This window comes from Rissa tridactyla, chromosome 5, assembly GCF_028500815.1.
Source record: "Rissa tridactyla isolate bRisTri1 chromosome 5, bRisTri1.patW.cur.20221130, whole genome shotgun sequence".
In the NCBI taxonomy this organism is placed as follows: Eukaryota; Metazoa; Chordata; class Aves; order Charadriiformes; family Laridae; genus Rissa; species Rissa tridactyla.
The window spans coordinates 31,794,749-31,810,107 of record NC_071470.1 but is presented as its reverse complement, the minus strand read 5'-3'; the positions used below and the strand labels follow the sequence as shown (position 1 = coordinate 31,810,107).

The following is a 15,359-nucleotide window of genomic DNA, read 5'->3' as shown; positions in this document are numbered from 1 at the left end:
GTGATGGACTCTAGGTTTGCAGCTCCTCGAGGGTGTAATTTTATTCCTTTCTATTTGTATCAATGGTGAATCTCTAAAATTAAGGTTTTTCAGTTTAAATTTATCGCTTACGTATAAATGAGACTAGATTTATCTTTGAAATGCTACACTTCTATTTTACTCATTGCCTAAGATTGTGATTCAGTCACACTGGTACAAACTGGAGACACATGATTGGTTTTAAGTTAGCTCAGTGGGGTAAGGCAAACAGGATTTGGGATCAAGCTGCTATGACTAACTTAATAAAGACTCAAAAATTATCTATATTTAAATGCAGTGGGAAGTGAGCTTGGAAGTCATAGTTTTGGGCATTATCTGCCACCTTGTATTAGCACTTCAGGTTTTAAATAATACATGTGTTGAATGCTCTTAGAAACCATTTACATCTTAGGATGGCAGAGCAATTTAATGGTAGTGTGTTATACAGTTAATGGGATTTTACATTGAAACAGCTTAATACAAGGCTCTGAAAAACTGCATTTAATAACTACTTGATCAGTATAGGAATGAGTCATATTGCTGTCATTTTAGTACCTTTGTGCTCTGCAGCCCCTCTTAGAATAAATTTGCTTTAATGCGGATGCATTTACTGAAGTTCATTTGTGTTGTTAGGATTATACTAAATTTGGTTTACATTCTGGCCAAGTCTGCAAATTTAAAAGCTTGTGTGAATCTAAAACCATTAGCGTAGTAGTGACATATGTTGTGCTCGTTTCTGTACCTATCTCAGCAAATTAAGCTTCACTTTAATTTGCCATATTGTTGCCAGTATCACCATTTTAGATCCTGAAATGAACAGAGACTGAAAAGACAGCCCAGATGGCAAGAAAGAGTTAGTAAAGTGAAAGCAGGCCACAGTTTTGGCTACTGTAAGGTGAAGAGTTGTATATAATTGAGAGGAATGCACGGAAATAAAGCTCTTCCAGATTGCATCCTATAATCTGCTGCAAAAATGTTCTTGTCCATTTTCTCACAAAGTTGCTCGTTTTATGAGGTATCCTTTTTTTCTCATGGTTCTCATGCATCTGTCAAAGAACCTGTCATGTAGCATATTACCAGGGACTATTGTGGTAACAATAACTACAGGCATATTACTGCTTGACTTCGAAACAACTGTATGAATTCATCTGGAGGCGGCTGGATTTTGAGCAATGACTACTGATAAATTATCACATCCCTTTCATGAAATTAGTTCATTCTGATTATAGGTTTATTATTTTAGGTATTTATTTCTGCTCAGTTGCATTATATTCTATAGTAGAGATAAAATGCAAAGTAAGATGAGATGCATCACATGCATTAAGTTCAGGAGCTGGGATTGTACTGCTGTCCTGTACACTGAATACATGCTTCCTTCACAGGAGAGGACTGGAAATGTGTCTTATTGCAGAAGGCAGGGTAGTTGTCTTACTCAGTGATCTATACTGACCTTGGAAAGTTTCATTGGAGCAATGTAGGCCTAGAAGGTTAGGATAACCATTCATCATTATAAACGTTCATCAAAAATGGGGGACACTAAGTGAAAAGGAAAAACACTTTAAATTTGAAATTTAATAAGGAAACATTTCACTCTAAATGTTTGGTCTAAAGATTATAAATTCTTCTCTCCACTGTCCTTTGCACACAAGCACATGGATGCACACACAAGCATGCACATATGCACGCACACATTCATAAATACAGTTCTACAAAGAAAAATGAGGGCTTTAGCTTAAAGTTTGCAAAGGAAACAAATGGAGACAAGGTGCTTAAACCTGATAACAAGCAAAATTGTTTGGACACATTTAACTTCCTTGGATATCTTCACCTTGAGTTACAGATAAAATCCATTCTTTTAGTATCACCACTGTACTAGAATAATAAGATTGTGCAATTATTTTATTTTTAGATTTTCTGTAAACCAATAATGTAGTTAAAAAAAATTAAAAGTCCCCACTGAAATGTTATTGTAACACCATTCAGCCAAATTTAGTGTATTTTTAAGGTATTTTCTTTATTATTTCAGCAGTGCTTTATGAGTGGAGCTTGCTTCGTTGTTTAAAATAATGAAATGGGTGAATTCATTTGGCCAGTACAGAGGATTTTGTTCACAAATATATAGACCCAACAATATATTTATCTTTATGATCTTGTGAGGTATGAAAGTAGAAGCTCTTAATACAATAGCATTGCATTAGCTTGCCCTTGTCCATCTTATGACAGTAACTTTGAAAAAATAGAAGAGTGATGACTACCAAAGTTTAAAGTGATCATTCATGTTGTACCTACTCCCTAAATAAACCTCTGGTAAAAGGATACCCAGAAAGCTGGAGAGGAAAAGCAAGGTTGGTGTCTCTTACTCCCAGCCCCCTTTTTTTTTTCCACATTAGGATTAAGTAGGTACAGTTTGGCCTTTTTGATCTCTCTGCTGCTGGAATTTACATTTACTTATAGTGACTTATTCATCCTCTTCTGGCAACTGGGTAATTGCTGTATTGTCTATCTGTCTGTCTGATTGGTACTCATCACCATGGCATCTGAGGGCTAAATTACAAGGCTAAGATCATTTTTGAAACATAGCTGATTGAAAAGTCTCCTTCTTAAATTACTTGGAATAAGCATAGCAGTTTCTGAGGAGAGATTTTCAGCTTACACTGGCAGATGAGTACAGTTTTGCAGGTAAAGCACATGACTAGGAAGACAAGTGAAAGAAACTGATACTCACTGCATGTGCAACCCTTTGCAAATCCTCTGGGCTTTAATTTCTACATCCATAAAAGCATAATAAAAATTCTTAGATACTGCTGGGAAATACTTTCAGTTCTACTTCACTTAAAGAGCTCACAAAAATACTTGAGCAGTCTCACCAGTGCATTTAATTGCTAGCTTCTTCTGTTTGTGCGTTTGTTTTGCCTGTAGATAATGATGTCAAATAGCAAAGGCACTGGAAAGTACCTCAGATTCATGAGTTTTTCAAAGCATAGCTCTTTATATAGTCCAATAAAGCTAGATGGAATCCCCATGTTCCCTAAACTGACCTCCAGTACAATACAGATTATAGATTTTTCTCAATAATTCTTGAATTAATTCTGTAACTTCTAATTGAGCTAGAACATTTTTAGCAAGATAAATATTTAAGCAGATGTCCAGTAAACTGTCAAACAGTCTCACCCACATAGGAAGGAGACATCCAGTCTTTTTCCAGAGTTTGCTTCTGGGCAAAATTTATTGCTCAAGCAAATACCAAAATCCCCCAGAAGTTTCAGCCTAATTCAAAACCATACAGTCCCTAGTCTCCTGTTGATCCATATGACAGCCAGATGATAAGTCTTTCCTGGTCATTTTATCAGTAGCACTTTCTGATATGTGAATGCTTTCCCAAATCTTTGACTGATGCTAGGAGGGCACTCTCAGTCCTCTTCCTCCAAACATTTAATCTACATCTCCACTGGTATTCCCTTACAAGGATATTAGGGCAGCCATGGTAGACCAGAGCAGAGACTCATTTTGCCCAGTGTATTTTCTCCCGCAGTGGACAAACACAGATGTCTAGGAAGACTACAGAGACAGGACAAGCATAGCTGCTGCTTTCGCCAACTGCCATCTCAGTCTCCCACCACTTCAGCTCAATGAAGTTCCTGGGTATTTGATAGACTTCAAAGGATTTATCTTCCCAAGGATTCTTTAGAGTCTCTGTAACTTGTTACTACTACCACACACTGTGCCAGAGAGCTCCACAGCTTAACCGCACTGACTGGCTGACAGTGCCGTGAAGCTGAAGTTTATGAGATACCAAACAGAATTTTTCCCCTTCTGGCAACTTCTTTTCCCCTTGATAGGGCCTATAGAATTTATTATTTCTTTAGCCTTTCTTGTACTAGTTTCAGATTTTTCTTTCTTTCTGGTCTTTTGTCTGGGGGTTAAATTACATTGGACAGGACTGAAAAGCCTGAGTAGTCCCAGCTAATTGGAATCTGTCCACGTCTTCTACACTGGCACTAATAGAAAAGAATCAATATTTTAAAAATAACTGCAGCTGTTCTACAGTCAAAGTGAATGTGTTTTTTTCCTGCAAGAATGTGTTGCTTCAAATGTTTTATACCCCATATCGTGGAGATTATTGCCTTTTAATATAGGTTCCTCCAAGCACCTACAAACCTCCAAAGGAAAAAAAGCAACTAGAGGAAATCAAAAGAAAAAATCGGAGAAAAGCAGAAGTAAGTGCATTATGTTCTTGTTCTAGTCTTTCCTTCTGAACTGTTTCTCCTGTAATTTTCCATTTTCACAAGTCTTAGAACTTTATCTGAAACATATTTGCTTTGGCACCTAATACCTCCTGGCTCTTTCTCTACAGTCATGAAGTTTGTGTCCTCTATTCTGTTCTGTCACCCTTTTTCCATCTTCCTTATTTTATTATTAATTGTCTGACACAAGGTCCACCTTTTATTCACTATAAAAGCACTATGTAAGAAATTATGCAAGTAGCCATGTCAGGTAGCAGAAACACAATTACTTTCTTCTCTTCACAAGCTTGAAATAGTTTGGTGGCTCTTTTACTCCCACAGGACGTGGGTATTTAGGTATTCACTTAATAATTCAGGCTTCAAAATACAAAATATGTTCAATATTTTTGTTTGTTTTCTATAGTAACCAATAAATAACCACATGTTATCACCCACTGTTTTAAAATATCAGCAGATTCTGACTTCTTTTTTGTGCAGACTCCATATTCTTCCCTTCAGCAGGCTGAGAGAGTGGGAAGTGATCATGATTTGTAAAGAAGCAGAGTACATGGTCTGTGTGTTAAGAGAGCAGGAGAAGGGAGGGCCTGGAGAAACAAAGAAACAGATCTAGTTATTTGATACAAACTTTGATATGAATCCTGTTCAGTGAGTTAGCTCCTATCATAGTTAAAGCAGATTGTTGTTGTCTTCACCTTGGAAGGGAATTAATTAAATGTCAGCTTCCACTTTCTTTCTTCCTCCCCACACTGCAATCACCATACCAAATTGAGTAACAGTATAAGCTCGATAAAAGGCATGCTATTTGACTCTTCTTTATCTGTACTCTCCCACCCCCATTCTGAAAATGCCTTACTCTAGCTTTCACTAGCCAGTACAAGTCCATTTATCACTGTTCTGGGCTCTCCTTGTGTCCTTGTGAAAGGGGCATTGGATTCTGTTCCTCAACTATAGTAAATACTTTAATGTGTGATAGATTCTAGAGGGATAAACTTTTCATTCCTTTTGCTGGCCCATCACGTTACCTATGTTTGGTATTTCATTATAAAACAATACATTATTTTTTATCATTTTATTATTTCCATATTGTGGAGAAAGCACACGCCTATTTGTGTGTGTGCGTACAAACTTCCTAGAAAAACTGAGCAGGAAAAGCAAGATATCACAGTGCCTATATTGTCAAAAATCTATGACAACTATAAAATCACTTAACTACCAGCCACATTCTTCAGTGAAGAAAATACATGAATACAAAGAACAACAGAAAACTACCACAGAAATTATAGCTGCAATAACAGCAGTTTTTGTCGCCTCTGGAATGTTATAAAAGGCATCCAAAGCATTCACAAAGGTCAGTTCCCTAGACTGTTTGCTAAACAAGCTGAAATGTTGGGTCCTAAAAGAAATATGTATTAAAAATTACATTTGTTTGATAGCATTTTTGCAGAAGCTATAGCTGTCATTATTAACTACCATGTCTGAGCATCTGTAAGAATGAGTGAGAACACTGGAAGCCAAACTCCAGACAGTTATAGAAGCACTGATGTTATGGACAGCTGCTGTCCAGAATGCCGTTAGAAAATCTAGTCTGTGTTTCACAGCTTTGATTAAAGATTACTCTTTACAACCAAAAGAAATATCCAAAAACTAGAAGCGTGGCTGCCTGTATTTCCCCCTTTAAAATGACAGGTGAAATTGCTGTTAGGTGTGTGCCTATTGGAGCAACCCTTGGTGCTCAGATCCCCTGATCATAATCTTCTAGTTTAACTCAAAACCAAAGCCATTGTTTCTTAGCTATGTGGAAACTGTTACTACCTGTGGTACCGACGTGCCATAGATAATTACGAGGCTTTTAATTTGAATTCTGAATAAGCAACATCTTTCCTATGGGCAGACCTATCAAAGGCCTGATGGCCTGTGCAAAGGATACAACCAGGCAGAACTATGTAGAAAATCAAGACTTGCCTATTTCAAGTCTTTAATCAGGAATGAAAATTCATATAAATACTAAGTCAAACTTTCATTCATTGGAAACAAATTAATATACTGGTCTGGGCTGCAAGGCTTTTAGAGACAGAAAATTCTTATTAGAGAATTTAAATGTACCATACTCTTTAAGCTAATTGCTTTAATTTTAGGATCTGCTCCTGAAAGCAAATGCTAGCCAGTTCAGGTGTGCAACCATGAAGTCTGAAAAGGGAGAGGTATGCTACAAAATACTTTTTTACCTAAAAGTCCCCCAGTATGAAGATGAAAAATGACTAGAGTATTTAAAGATATCTCAACGTATTTGAAAATTTTTGTTTATATGGCGTTTGGAATTACGTGCTATCATTTATAGCTGTACCATCATTTCACATCCATGTTATTATTTTCAGATGTAATATACTAACATTTGCCTCTTCGGATGCATAATGTACAACCCCTTTTTCTTATACTTCTGCTGCTGCTGTATTATTCTCCTAATTTTGAGACAAGCAGTATCCTGTGATACTACACTACTCCAACAAGTCTCCAAACTGGCAATATTTCTCTAAACCCACATATTATTTTTCCATTAACTTTTATGCCACCGAGCAGCCAAGCTGGGGGAATAATGGTCCCATTCATACAGAATTCTTTCTTTGGTTGATTCCCAGTTTACAACTATGTCACCAAACTATGGATGAAATATATTTATTTCAGCACCAGATCCGCATATTCTATTCACTGTGTTCATCCCCATGATACCAAACACTTTCACATCAGTATCTATAGCTAAAACCATAAAATGAAATTAATAACCATCAGTAGAATTCTACCACTATTTAATAATTTAATGAAGTGTGCTTTGACACCCTGTTTTGTCTTCCCAATATCTATTTCAGTTAAGAGCTGAATACATTCATATACATAAGTGATATTTCATAATCAAATGAAACATCACTGTTACTTTACTAGCATTATTTTAGTCAATAAATTTTAGTCAATATTTGGACATACCTTTGTATGGTCGGTCATTTGACATTAAATATTCCCACTAAGTTGGGTGTACATAGCAAGTTTTTGTGGATATAAAAATTCCAAAATATATCCCCTATGATCATATTTGTTACTCTAGATGAATATTCAAGAGTGATTTTTGGTAAATATTTAATATTTTTTGCTGAGTACTTGAAAATCTGTCTCTGAAATCAAATAACATATTTTTGGTTTGAACTGCAGAACACACATGACAGTTCGACAAGTAAACCATCATTCCAGGCTCAAAAGATCCAAAGCAAGGTGAGCAGCCTTTAAGGTACCGTTGTCAGATGTACTTGAAAACTTTGGAATGAAAAACACACATGCAAATTCTGTGGTGATGCAAACTCTACTGGAATCCATATTTTTACACCAAGTTCTGTGGCCAGGAGAATGGGATGGATTGGGTCTATGGCTCATAAATTTTGGCCTATGCACCATTAATGATCCACAAAGAAATGGTCAGGAAGCAAAAAGAGTGTGGCTACTCCAGAGAAATAAGGAGTCAAAGGTAATGAAAGCACAGGCAGTGCCTCACCATCCAGGCCACAGTATCTGAACATGACAAGGTTGGCGGAAGTGATGGGTTCTGCTGACAGCTAGTCATCCTTAGACAAAGCAAGGTAACAAGTCAAGTCTGAGGTCTACCCAGGAAGTCCAGTCAGAATACAAGGCTACAACAGCAACCCAAGTCCATGACAGCAGGAGACAGAACTAGAGAGACAACCAGGAGCAGAATTACTTCCAGCATAACGGGAAAGCACTGAAGCTGGGACCTAGCTTAAGCAGGCCTCGCGGACCAATAAGCAGAGGGTGTGAGTGGAGGCCCTAGGTGAGGCTGGTCAGGGTTCCCTGAGGGCCCTGAAAGGTAAGTTGTGTGTAATTGCACAATGTAACCATATTGCCTTAACAGTGTTTTCAATTCCAAAGGGAGAAGTTTTTATGAAAAATGGTAAGGATTGAGAAGAGTCCGCAGGAAAAAAAAAGAATTGTGAACCCATAGTTTAAGAACTTAGCATAGGGACAGAAGAATCTTGCATCTGTAAATCACAGTTTCAAAATGAGATCCTAAAGAATGCTGAGCAATCATTCCAGCTAATGACTGTCTGATACACAATATACAATCAGCCTGGATGTTTCTCTTGTTTCCTTTAGATACATACTGAGGTCATAAAATCCGCTATACTGATTGCTTCTCTGTTAGGATTTCCAAGGGTCAGAGAATTGTAAACATGGAAAATGGGCTGTTCAGCCTTATCAGTATAACACATGAAAACTCACATTGCTATTTCTGCAATAACTGCAATATTATCTGCAATAACAGATAATCTTCAGTCTTACACTGTTCAATCTGTCACCTTTCATTTGTTTCATGTTCATATGCAGAATAATTTCTGTGCTTGTATTGTGGCCTCAAATACCTCATAAGCAGGTCTACCTACTTTTAAAACTATGTATTTATATGTAGTTTTTTTCGTACGCACTTTGGAAAGACTGATTCCGTGCTTGGGGAACTGGGCATCTGGCAACTATTTCTAAAGTATATCTGGCATTTTTGACATACTGAAGTTATCTTTAATAACAGTATCACCTACTCAGTCTGCTTGCTTACAATCCAGAAGCATTTAAATTACAGGAAAGTAGTAAGATCCCAGTTCCTTCTGTACTCAAAAGAGGGGGAAAAAAAACCAAAACAGGAAACATTTATATAGTTCACTCTGTAATTATGTGGGATTAGTTCAAGACTATGTATATTCCACTTCCATTTCTGATAATTTAAAATCCTTAAAGCTTAGTGTGGACTAATGAGAGTCAAACCATCTGCTTAAATTGCATAAAGAAAAATACAGATCTGGCATCTTATGGCATTCATCAGGGCCACTTTTAACACCTTCTAGTATCTCCTCTAGGAGCACAATCAGTTTTATCTCATCTAAACACATTTGCCTTAAAGGTTGGTTAGATGATATTGAAGATGCTGCTGTAACTTTCAAGCAGAGATAGGCATATTGTTATTTACTTTTAAAATACTTTTTATACCTGTTGCCTTCCTGCCTGCACAACTCTGTGAGTAGACAAATCCTACGATCAAGGTTTATCCAAGGTGTATAAGTAAGATTATAATCTGTCCTCAAATTAATGAAATTATATAATGTTTTAACCAACTAGTATTTTCCTTTCCTCTTTTTTAATATACCCACAGTATTTTAAATAAAATTTTTTCATTTCAGACATATTTATTATGTGTGGCAGCAATTATTTCTTATTGCTGTTACAAAATGGCTATTTGTCCTTTTCACTGGAAGAATGAGACAGTACAAATGCATTATCACTCTGTCTCAGTCTGCCTCTTGCTCATATCAGGCCTTGCTCTTTACATATTTATTGGTTTTGGTGAGCTATTGTGTGTTCATTAGATGGAAATAGTGAATACAATTTTTTTCCACAAGTATTACAGTATTCTGCAATTTCCCCGATTATTTCCACTTTCTCATCTTGAATCATAGAATTATAGAATGGTTAGAGTTGGAAAGGACCTTGAAGATCATCTTGTTCCAACCCCCCTGCCATAGGCAAGGACACTTCCCACTAGACCAGGTTGCTCAAATCCCCATCCAGCCTGGCCTTGAACACTTCCAGGGATGGAAAGTGGGATGTCCCTGGTAAGAGTCCCTTTCCAGCTTTCTTGTAGGTGCCCTTCAGATACCGGACAGCTGCTATAAGGTCTCCCTGGAGCCTTCTCTTCTCCAGGCTGAACAACCCCAACTGTCTCAGCCTGTCCTCATAGGAGAGGTGCTCCAGCCCTCCTCTGGACCCACTGCAACAGGTCCATGTCCTTCTTATGTTGGGAGCTGGATGCAGTACTCCAGGTGGGGTCTCACGACAGCAGAGCAGAGGGGCAGAATCACCTCCCTCAACCTGCTGGCCATTCTTCTTTTGAGGCAGCCAGGGTATGGCCAGCTTTCTGGGCTGTGCGTGTACATTGCCAGGTCACAATGATCTTCTCATGTACCAACACCCCCAAGTCCTCAGGGGGTGGACAACCTGAATCCAGAGAATTGGGGAATCCAGAAATTCATGAGGTTCACACAGGCCCACCTCTCAAGCCTGTCAAGGTCCCTCTGGATGGTATCCCTTCCCTCCAGCGTGTCGACCACGCCACACAGGTTGGTGTCGTGAGCAAATGTGCTGAGAGTGCACTGAATCCATGTCACCAACAAAGATGTTAAACAGCACTGGCCCCAATACCAACTCCTGAGAAATGCCACTCATCACTGGTTGCCACTTGGACATCGAGCTGTTGACCGCAACTCCTTGAACGCAGCCATCCAGCCAGTTCCTTATCCACTGAGTGGTCCATCCATCAAATCCATGTCTCTCCAATTTAGAGACAAGAATGTCGTGTGGGAAAGTGTCAAATGCTTTGCACAAGTCCAGGTAGGTGATGTCAGTTGCTCTTCCCTTATCCACCAACAGTAATGCCATTGTAGAAGGCCACCAGATTTGTCAGGCATGATTTGCCCTTAATGAAGCCATGTTGGCTGTCACCAATCACCTCCTTATTTTCCATGTGCCTTAGCATAGTTTCCAGGAGGATGTGCTCCATGATCTTTCTGGGCACAGAGGTGAGACTGACTGGCCTGTTGTTCCCTGGGTCTCCTTTTTTCCCTTTTTAAAAATGGGGTTTATTTTTCTCCTTTTCCAGTCAGTGGCAACTTCACTGAACTGCCAAATATGATGGACAGTGGCTTAGCAACTTCATCCACCATTCCCTCAGGACTTGCAGATGAATCTCATCAGGTTCCATGGACTTGTGCACCTTCAGGTTTCTCAGATGGTCTCGTACTTGATCTTTGCCTACAGTGGGTGCTTCTTCATTCTCACAGACCCTTGCCTTTGCCTTCTGCGGCTTGGGCAGTGTGGCTAGAGTACTTTCCAGTGAAGACCAAAGCAAAAAGGTCATTGAGCACCTCAGCCTTCTCCATATCCTGGGTGACCACGTGTCCCGTTTCCTTCTGAAGAGGGCCACATTTTTCCTAGTCTTCCTTTTATTACTGACATACCTATAGAAACTTTTCTCATTGCCCTTGACATCCCTGGACAGATGTCTGGGCTATCTGGGCTTTAGCTTCCTAACCTGATCCCTGGCTGCTCAGACAATTTTTCTGTATTTCTCCCAGAAATTTTAATATTAACCAGCTTTCTTGTGCCCCTCTTACCTCCAGGGCTTTATCCCATGGTACTCTACCAAGCAGATCCCTGAGGAGGCCAAAGTCTGCTCTCCTGAAGTCCAGGGTAGCAAGCTTGCTGCACGCCCTCCTGAAAAAAGGGAAGATATCTCACAACAGGAAGAGAATGAGTAAAATTCAAAACCTCCTTGACACCACATGACACAGAAGAATCTATTCAGTTATCTTACTTATACCTGTCTGCATTTATCTTGGGAGTCCTAGTTATTTTGACTGTATGGGCTTTCATATTTGTGTTTCATTGTCATAGTCATATTTCTGTTTAATAAACTGGGAAACTGAAGTTAAAGGTATTTCCATAATCATTCTTAGTCCCGTTCTCTATCCAAATTATAGTTAGTAAATACAGATTATGAAATCTGTATACACAGGCAATTGCCAAAAATATTAAAATTTCTACATGTGTCAGAGAAAATCTCTAAGTAGATATTTTGTACACAGTATAGTGTATAATCTACAGGGTGGGAAGGGAATGCTCATATACTGCAGAAGACTCTGAGAGGAGTTGATAAGTAGACCAAAAGGAAGGAAGGACATAATTAGGTATTAAGAAGAGGAAGTATAGTGAGTCAAACAAATGAAATAAAATGGATTGTTTTGGGTTCTTTTCCTAAATTCTTCAAGTTATCATCATTTTGTCAAGAAAGAGACAGATAATTAATCTTTGTCCACTTAACTGTGCATTTGTGTGGAAAACGCAGTAATTCTACTTAGTGAATTTTTAGGTGATAGTATGTGTCATCCTCAACCTACCTAATTAATATCTACTATAAAACATCCTTTTTCTAGTTAGCTTATGTATTTCATAAGACTGCAGTATGTATTTGTGCATACAATATTTGCAGTATATAGCTTGAGTGATTCTTTGCATCTGTTTCTCAACCACTCATTAAGCTGTTAATTTGGTATTTAAATACATGTTTGGATTCTGAACACCGAACTTGTCTGGATTTAGGTCAAATGTGTCATAATTAAGCTTTGTTTTCTGCAGGAATGATCCCAGCTCTTATCCTACCATCACTGCTTTGCTTCGTTTCAGATCAGGTCTATTATATGTGTCTGCAAAGGTGATTATTTTTTTCTCAATAGCCTACTTGTGCAGGGAATATTTTTAACTGGCAGAGTTCCCTTCCTCCCTCAGTATTTAGAGGCTGTCTGGGAGTTAGTCCTAAGGCAATACTTTGAAGAACTGCAAAGCAGCCACAGGATCTAGTCCAAGTTACACCATAAGGCCTGAAGTCACTAAGAACTGTATTTCACTTCTACTATCTAGAAAATGGATATGGCAATTGGTGATGCCAGTTGTCTTACAAATATTTTGAAGTTACAATAGTGATTATTTGCAAAACACTTCTGAGACCTTCCTATCAAAGTTACTGCTTATGTTTACTTTCATGGTTTTGGCTAACTTACTGTCTTTCAGAGAAGCAGTTTATTTTCTTCGTCCAAAGCAGATGGAATCCCTGCACACTATCTATATGAGCACTGGAAAAAAAAAAGGAAAGGAAGTGAACACATTCTATGGGATTTGACATGGTCCAAGAGTGATTACAAATTTATAATCCACTTGGGGGACTTCGCTGATTTCTTAAGCAGCTTGAGTGGTTTATGAACAGCACGCAATTTCATTGTGACTGTCAGATTAATGCTAGATGAATGCTTTAAGCAAAATTTGTGCTGTCTTAGGTCGATTTCTTTAACCCATTGAAATGTTTTTATACTCTGTTTTATGGTTTACATTACTAACTGTAGTATATACATTCCCTTTCCTGACAGATTGACAATATACCTATTAAATTAAATGCTGCAGCTATTTTAAGAGAGGGTGCCCTCTATCAGCGGAAAATGGAACAGGAACTCAAGAGGTATTATCATGCTTCTTTATGAGATTACTTTTCACATCCCTGGATATAGAATAATTAACCACATTCAAAATAAGTAAGTAAACTCCAAGTAAACTAAAATAATGGATCTGTTGTCAGGCATTAGGAAGCTATTCTATTATTTATATTCAAATAAAGAGAAAAATGGAGTGAAATGGAAATCTACATTAATGTAATTGTTTTACTGTAGATGCTATACAGTGTGACTGTATTCTGATTTAGAACTTTCACTAGTGTCCACTTGCAAAGTCCAATAAGGATCACTTGTTATATTTATTCCAGTTCTTCAGAATAAATAGTGACCCAAATACACACCTATTTCTGTGTCCATTATAAAAGATGCGTGTATATTAGGCCAAATCATTTCATATTCTTCCATTTTCTTCAATGGTTTGTGGTCAACTACATACCAAATTTGATACTTGAAATTTTATATATATATATATACACACACATATATATATATAAAAGTTCTTTATATGCATATAAAAATACCTATCCGTGTCTATCTCAGTAAGATATGGAGGACTAAGAGTGTGCTGTTCCACAAGGCGAGATAAGCCAGGAGCTGAGGGTGACAGCAAGGCATGTAGGGACAATGTCCTCACTGACAGCAGCTCAGTTCCATAGTACCCTGGCAAGGCAGCAGAGCGGATCCAGTGACAGACAGCAGGGTCAGGGAATGGTCCAGTGACTGCTAGATGAGTCCATAGTGACAAGTCAGGGCTGAGATCAAGCCAGGAAGCCAAGTCAACAAGGCAGGGTCAACAAAGTACTTGGCTGGGTGCAGGCATACCTACAGCGTAGCTTAGGCAGGGACAAAGGCTGTTAACATCAGCTTAAATGTGTCTCCCAGGAAGAAACGCTACACACGCCACAGGACTTTTCATAGCTCTTCCTCACACAGTTCTTTTCACTCCAGTCTGATCCGATGTTATACAGTTGCACTGCAACAGAGCTATCTCTGAACACAAGCAACTAAATCCTAGGCAGGGATGGGGAATAAGAGGTTGCAGGTCCTTTTGGTGCACTTAGGGCTCTAAGGAATCCTGACGTAAGGATTCCTCTGACATAAGGAATCCTTATTCAGCAGCACAGGTTTTCAGCAGACATTAACTAGGGAGAAGGTGACTCCTGAATGGCCACTGCAGGTTGTATTCTATAACTAGAATTACAGAACATTTTCACTAATAATTTTAACAAAGATAAAACCTGTATTATGTCATCTTGATTTAGTATTATTTCTAATCCACCTGACTTAGAAGGCTAAGCACTAAATATTGTTAGCATTTTAAGTCCCAGAATGACTGCCTAAGGTTGTATTTGTCTTTGGACCCAGCAAATTTTGGTATATGGATCAGGATTTTAGCAGTAACATATTATGCATCATTCAGCTTCTGTTATCAGCTATGTATGTATATTGACGTACTTTTATATTATGTATGATATTGTTCACTCTCTCTGGCAGAATTCCGTTCCACTCAGCAAAGGAATAGATTTTCTCCATAACTTAACAATATTTTATATCGAGCTTTAGTCTTCAGCTGCATTTAACACGCAACAGATAGATACATATATATATGCATTGGGGAGCAGCAGTAAGGCGCAATTCACTGCATTTTTGTCTCTCTGTCCTAATTCTTGACTCATTCAATCCTCTGCTGCAGGACTTTGATGGGCCTGCCCCAGGGTTTTGCTATGCTTTTCTCTCCCAACCAAGCATAAAAAATAAGAATGTGGTTTTGCTTAATAGCTGAATGTTTCGTTGCCTCATCACAGCATATTATTTAATTGACAAAATACAAAACAGAAATAGAATTAAGCAGAAAATTTTCTAGTTTTCTATGTTAAAGTGACCGAGAAGATTGCCAAAGAGAAAAGGTATTTGTTCTTTCTACCTCTAAGCAAAGTAATCCTCTGAGAAAATGTACATACCTTCAGCCTGATTCTCCTTGCTCCATAGG

General features: G+C 38.2%; 1 protein-coding gene and 1 long non-coding RNA gene across 2 annotated transcripts in view; one reads left to right on the top strand and one right to left on the bottom strand.

Moving 5' to 3' along the window:
* Positions 1-15,359, bottom strand: part of LOC128910561 (uncharacterized) — a 43,117-nt gene that overhangs the window by 4,098 nt on the left and 23,660 nt on the right. Inside the window, exons 3-5 of the long non-coding RNA XR_008466759.1 lie at positions 12,926-12,997; positions 11,483-11,582; positions 4,698-4,846 (exon numbers count right to left, since the gene is read on the bottom strand). This is a non-coding gene — a long non-coding RNA (uncharacterized LOC128910561). The remainder of the gene's footprint in view (positions 1-4,697; positions 4,847-11,482; positions 11,583-12,925; positions 12,998-15,359) is intronic.
* CFAP99 (cilia and flagella associated protein 99) overlaps positions 1-15,359 on the top strand; it is a 64,231-nt gene that overhangs the window by 27,884 nt on the left and 20,988 nt on the right. The window contains exons 7-10 of the mRNA XM_054203951.1: positions 4,155-4,235; positions 6,398-6,463; positions 7,464-7,523; positions 13,289-13,377. Of these exons, the coding sequence (XP_054059926.1) occupies positions 4,155-4,235; positions 6,398-6,463; positions 7,464-7,523; positions 13,289-13,377 (296 nt within the window). The remainder of the gene's footprint in view (positions 1-4,154; positions 4,236-6,397; positions 6,464-7,463; positions 7,524-13,288; positions 13,378-15,359) is intronic.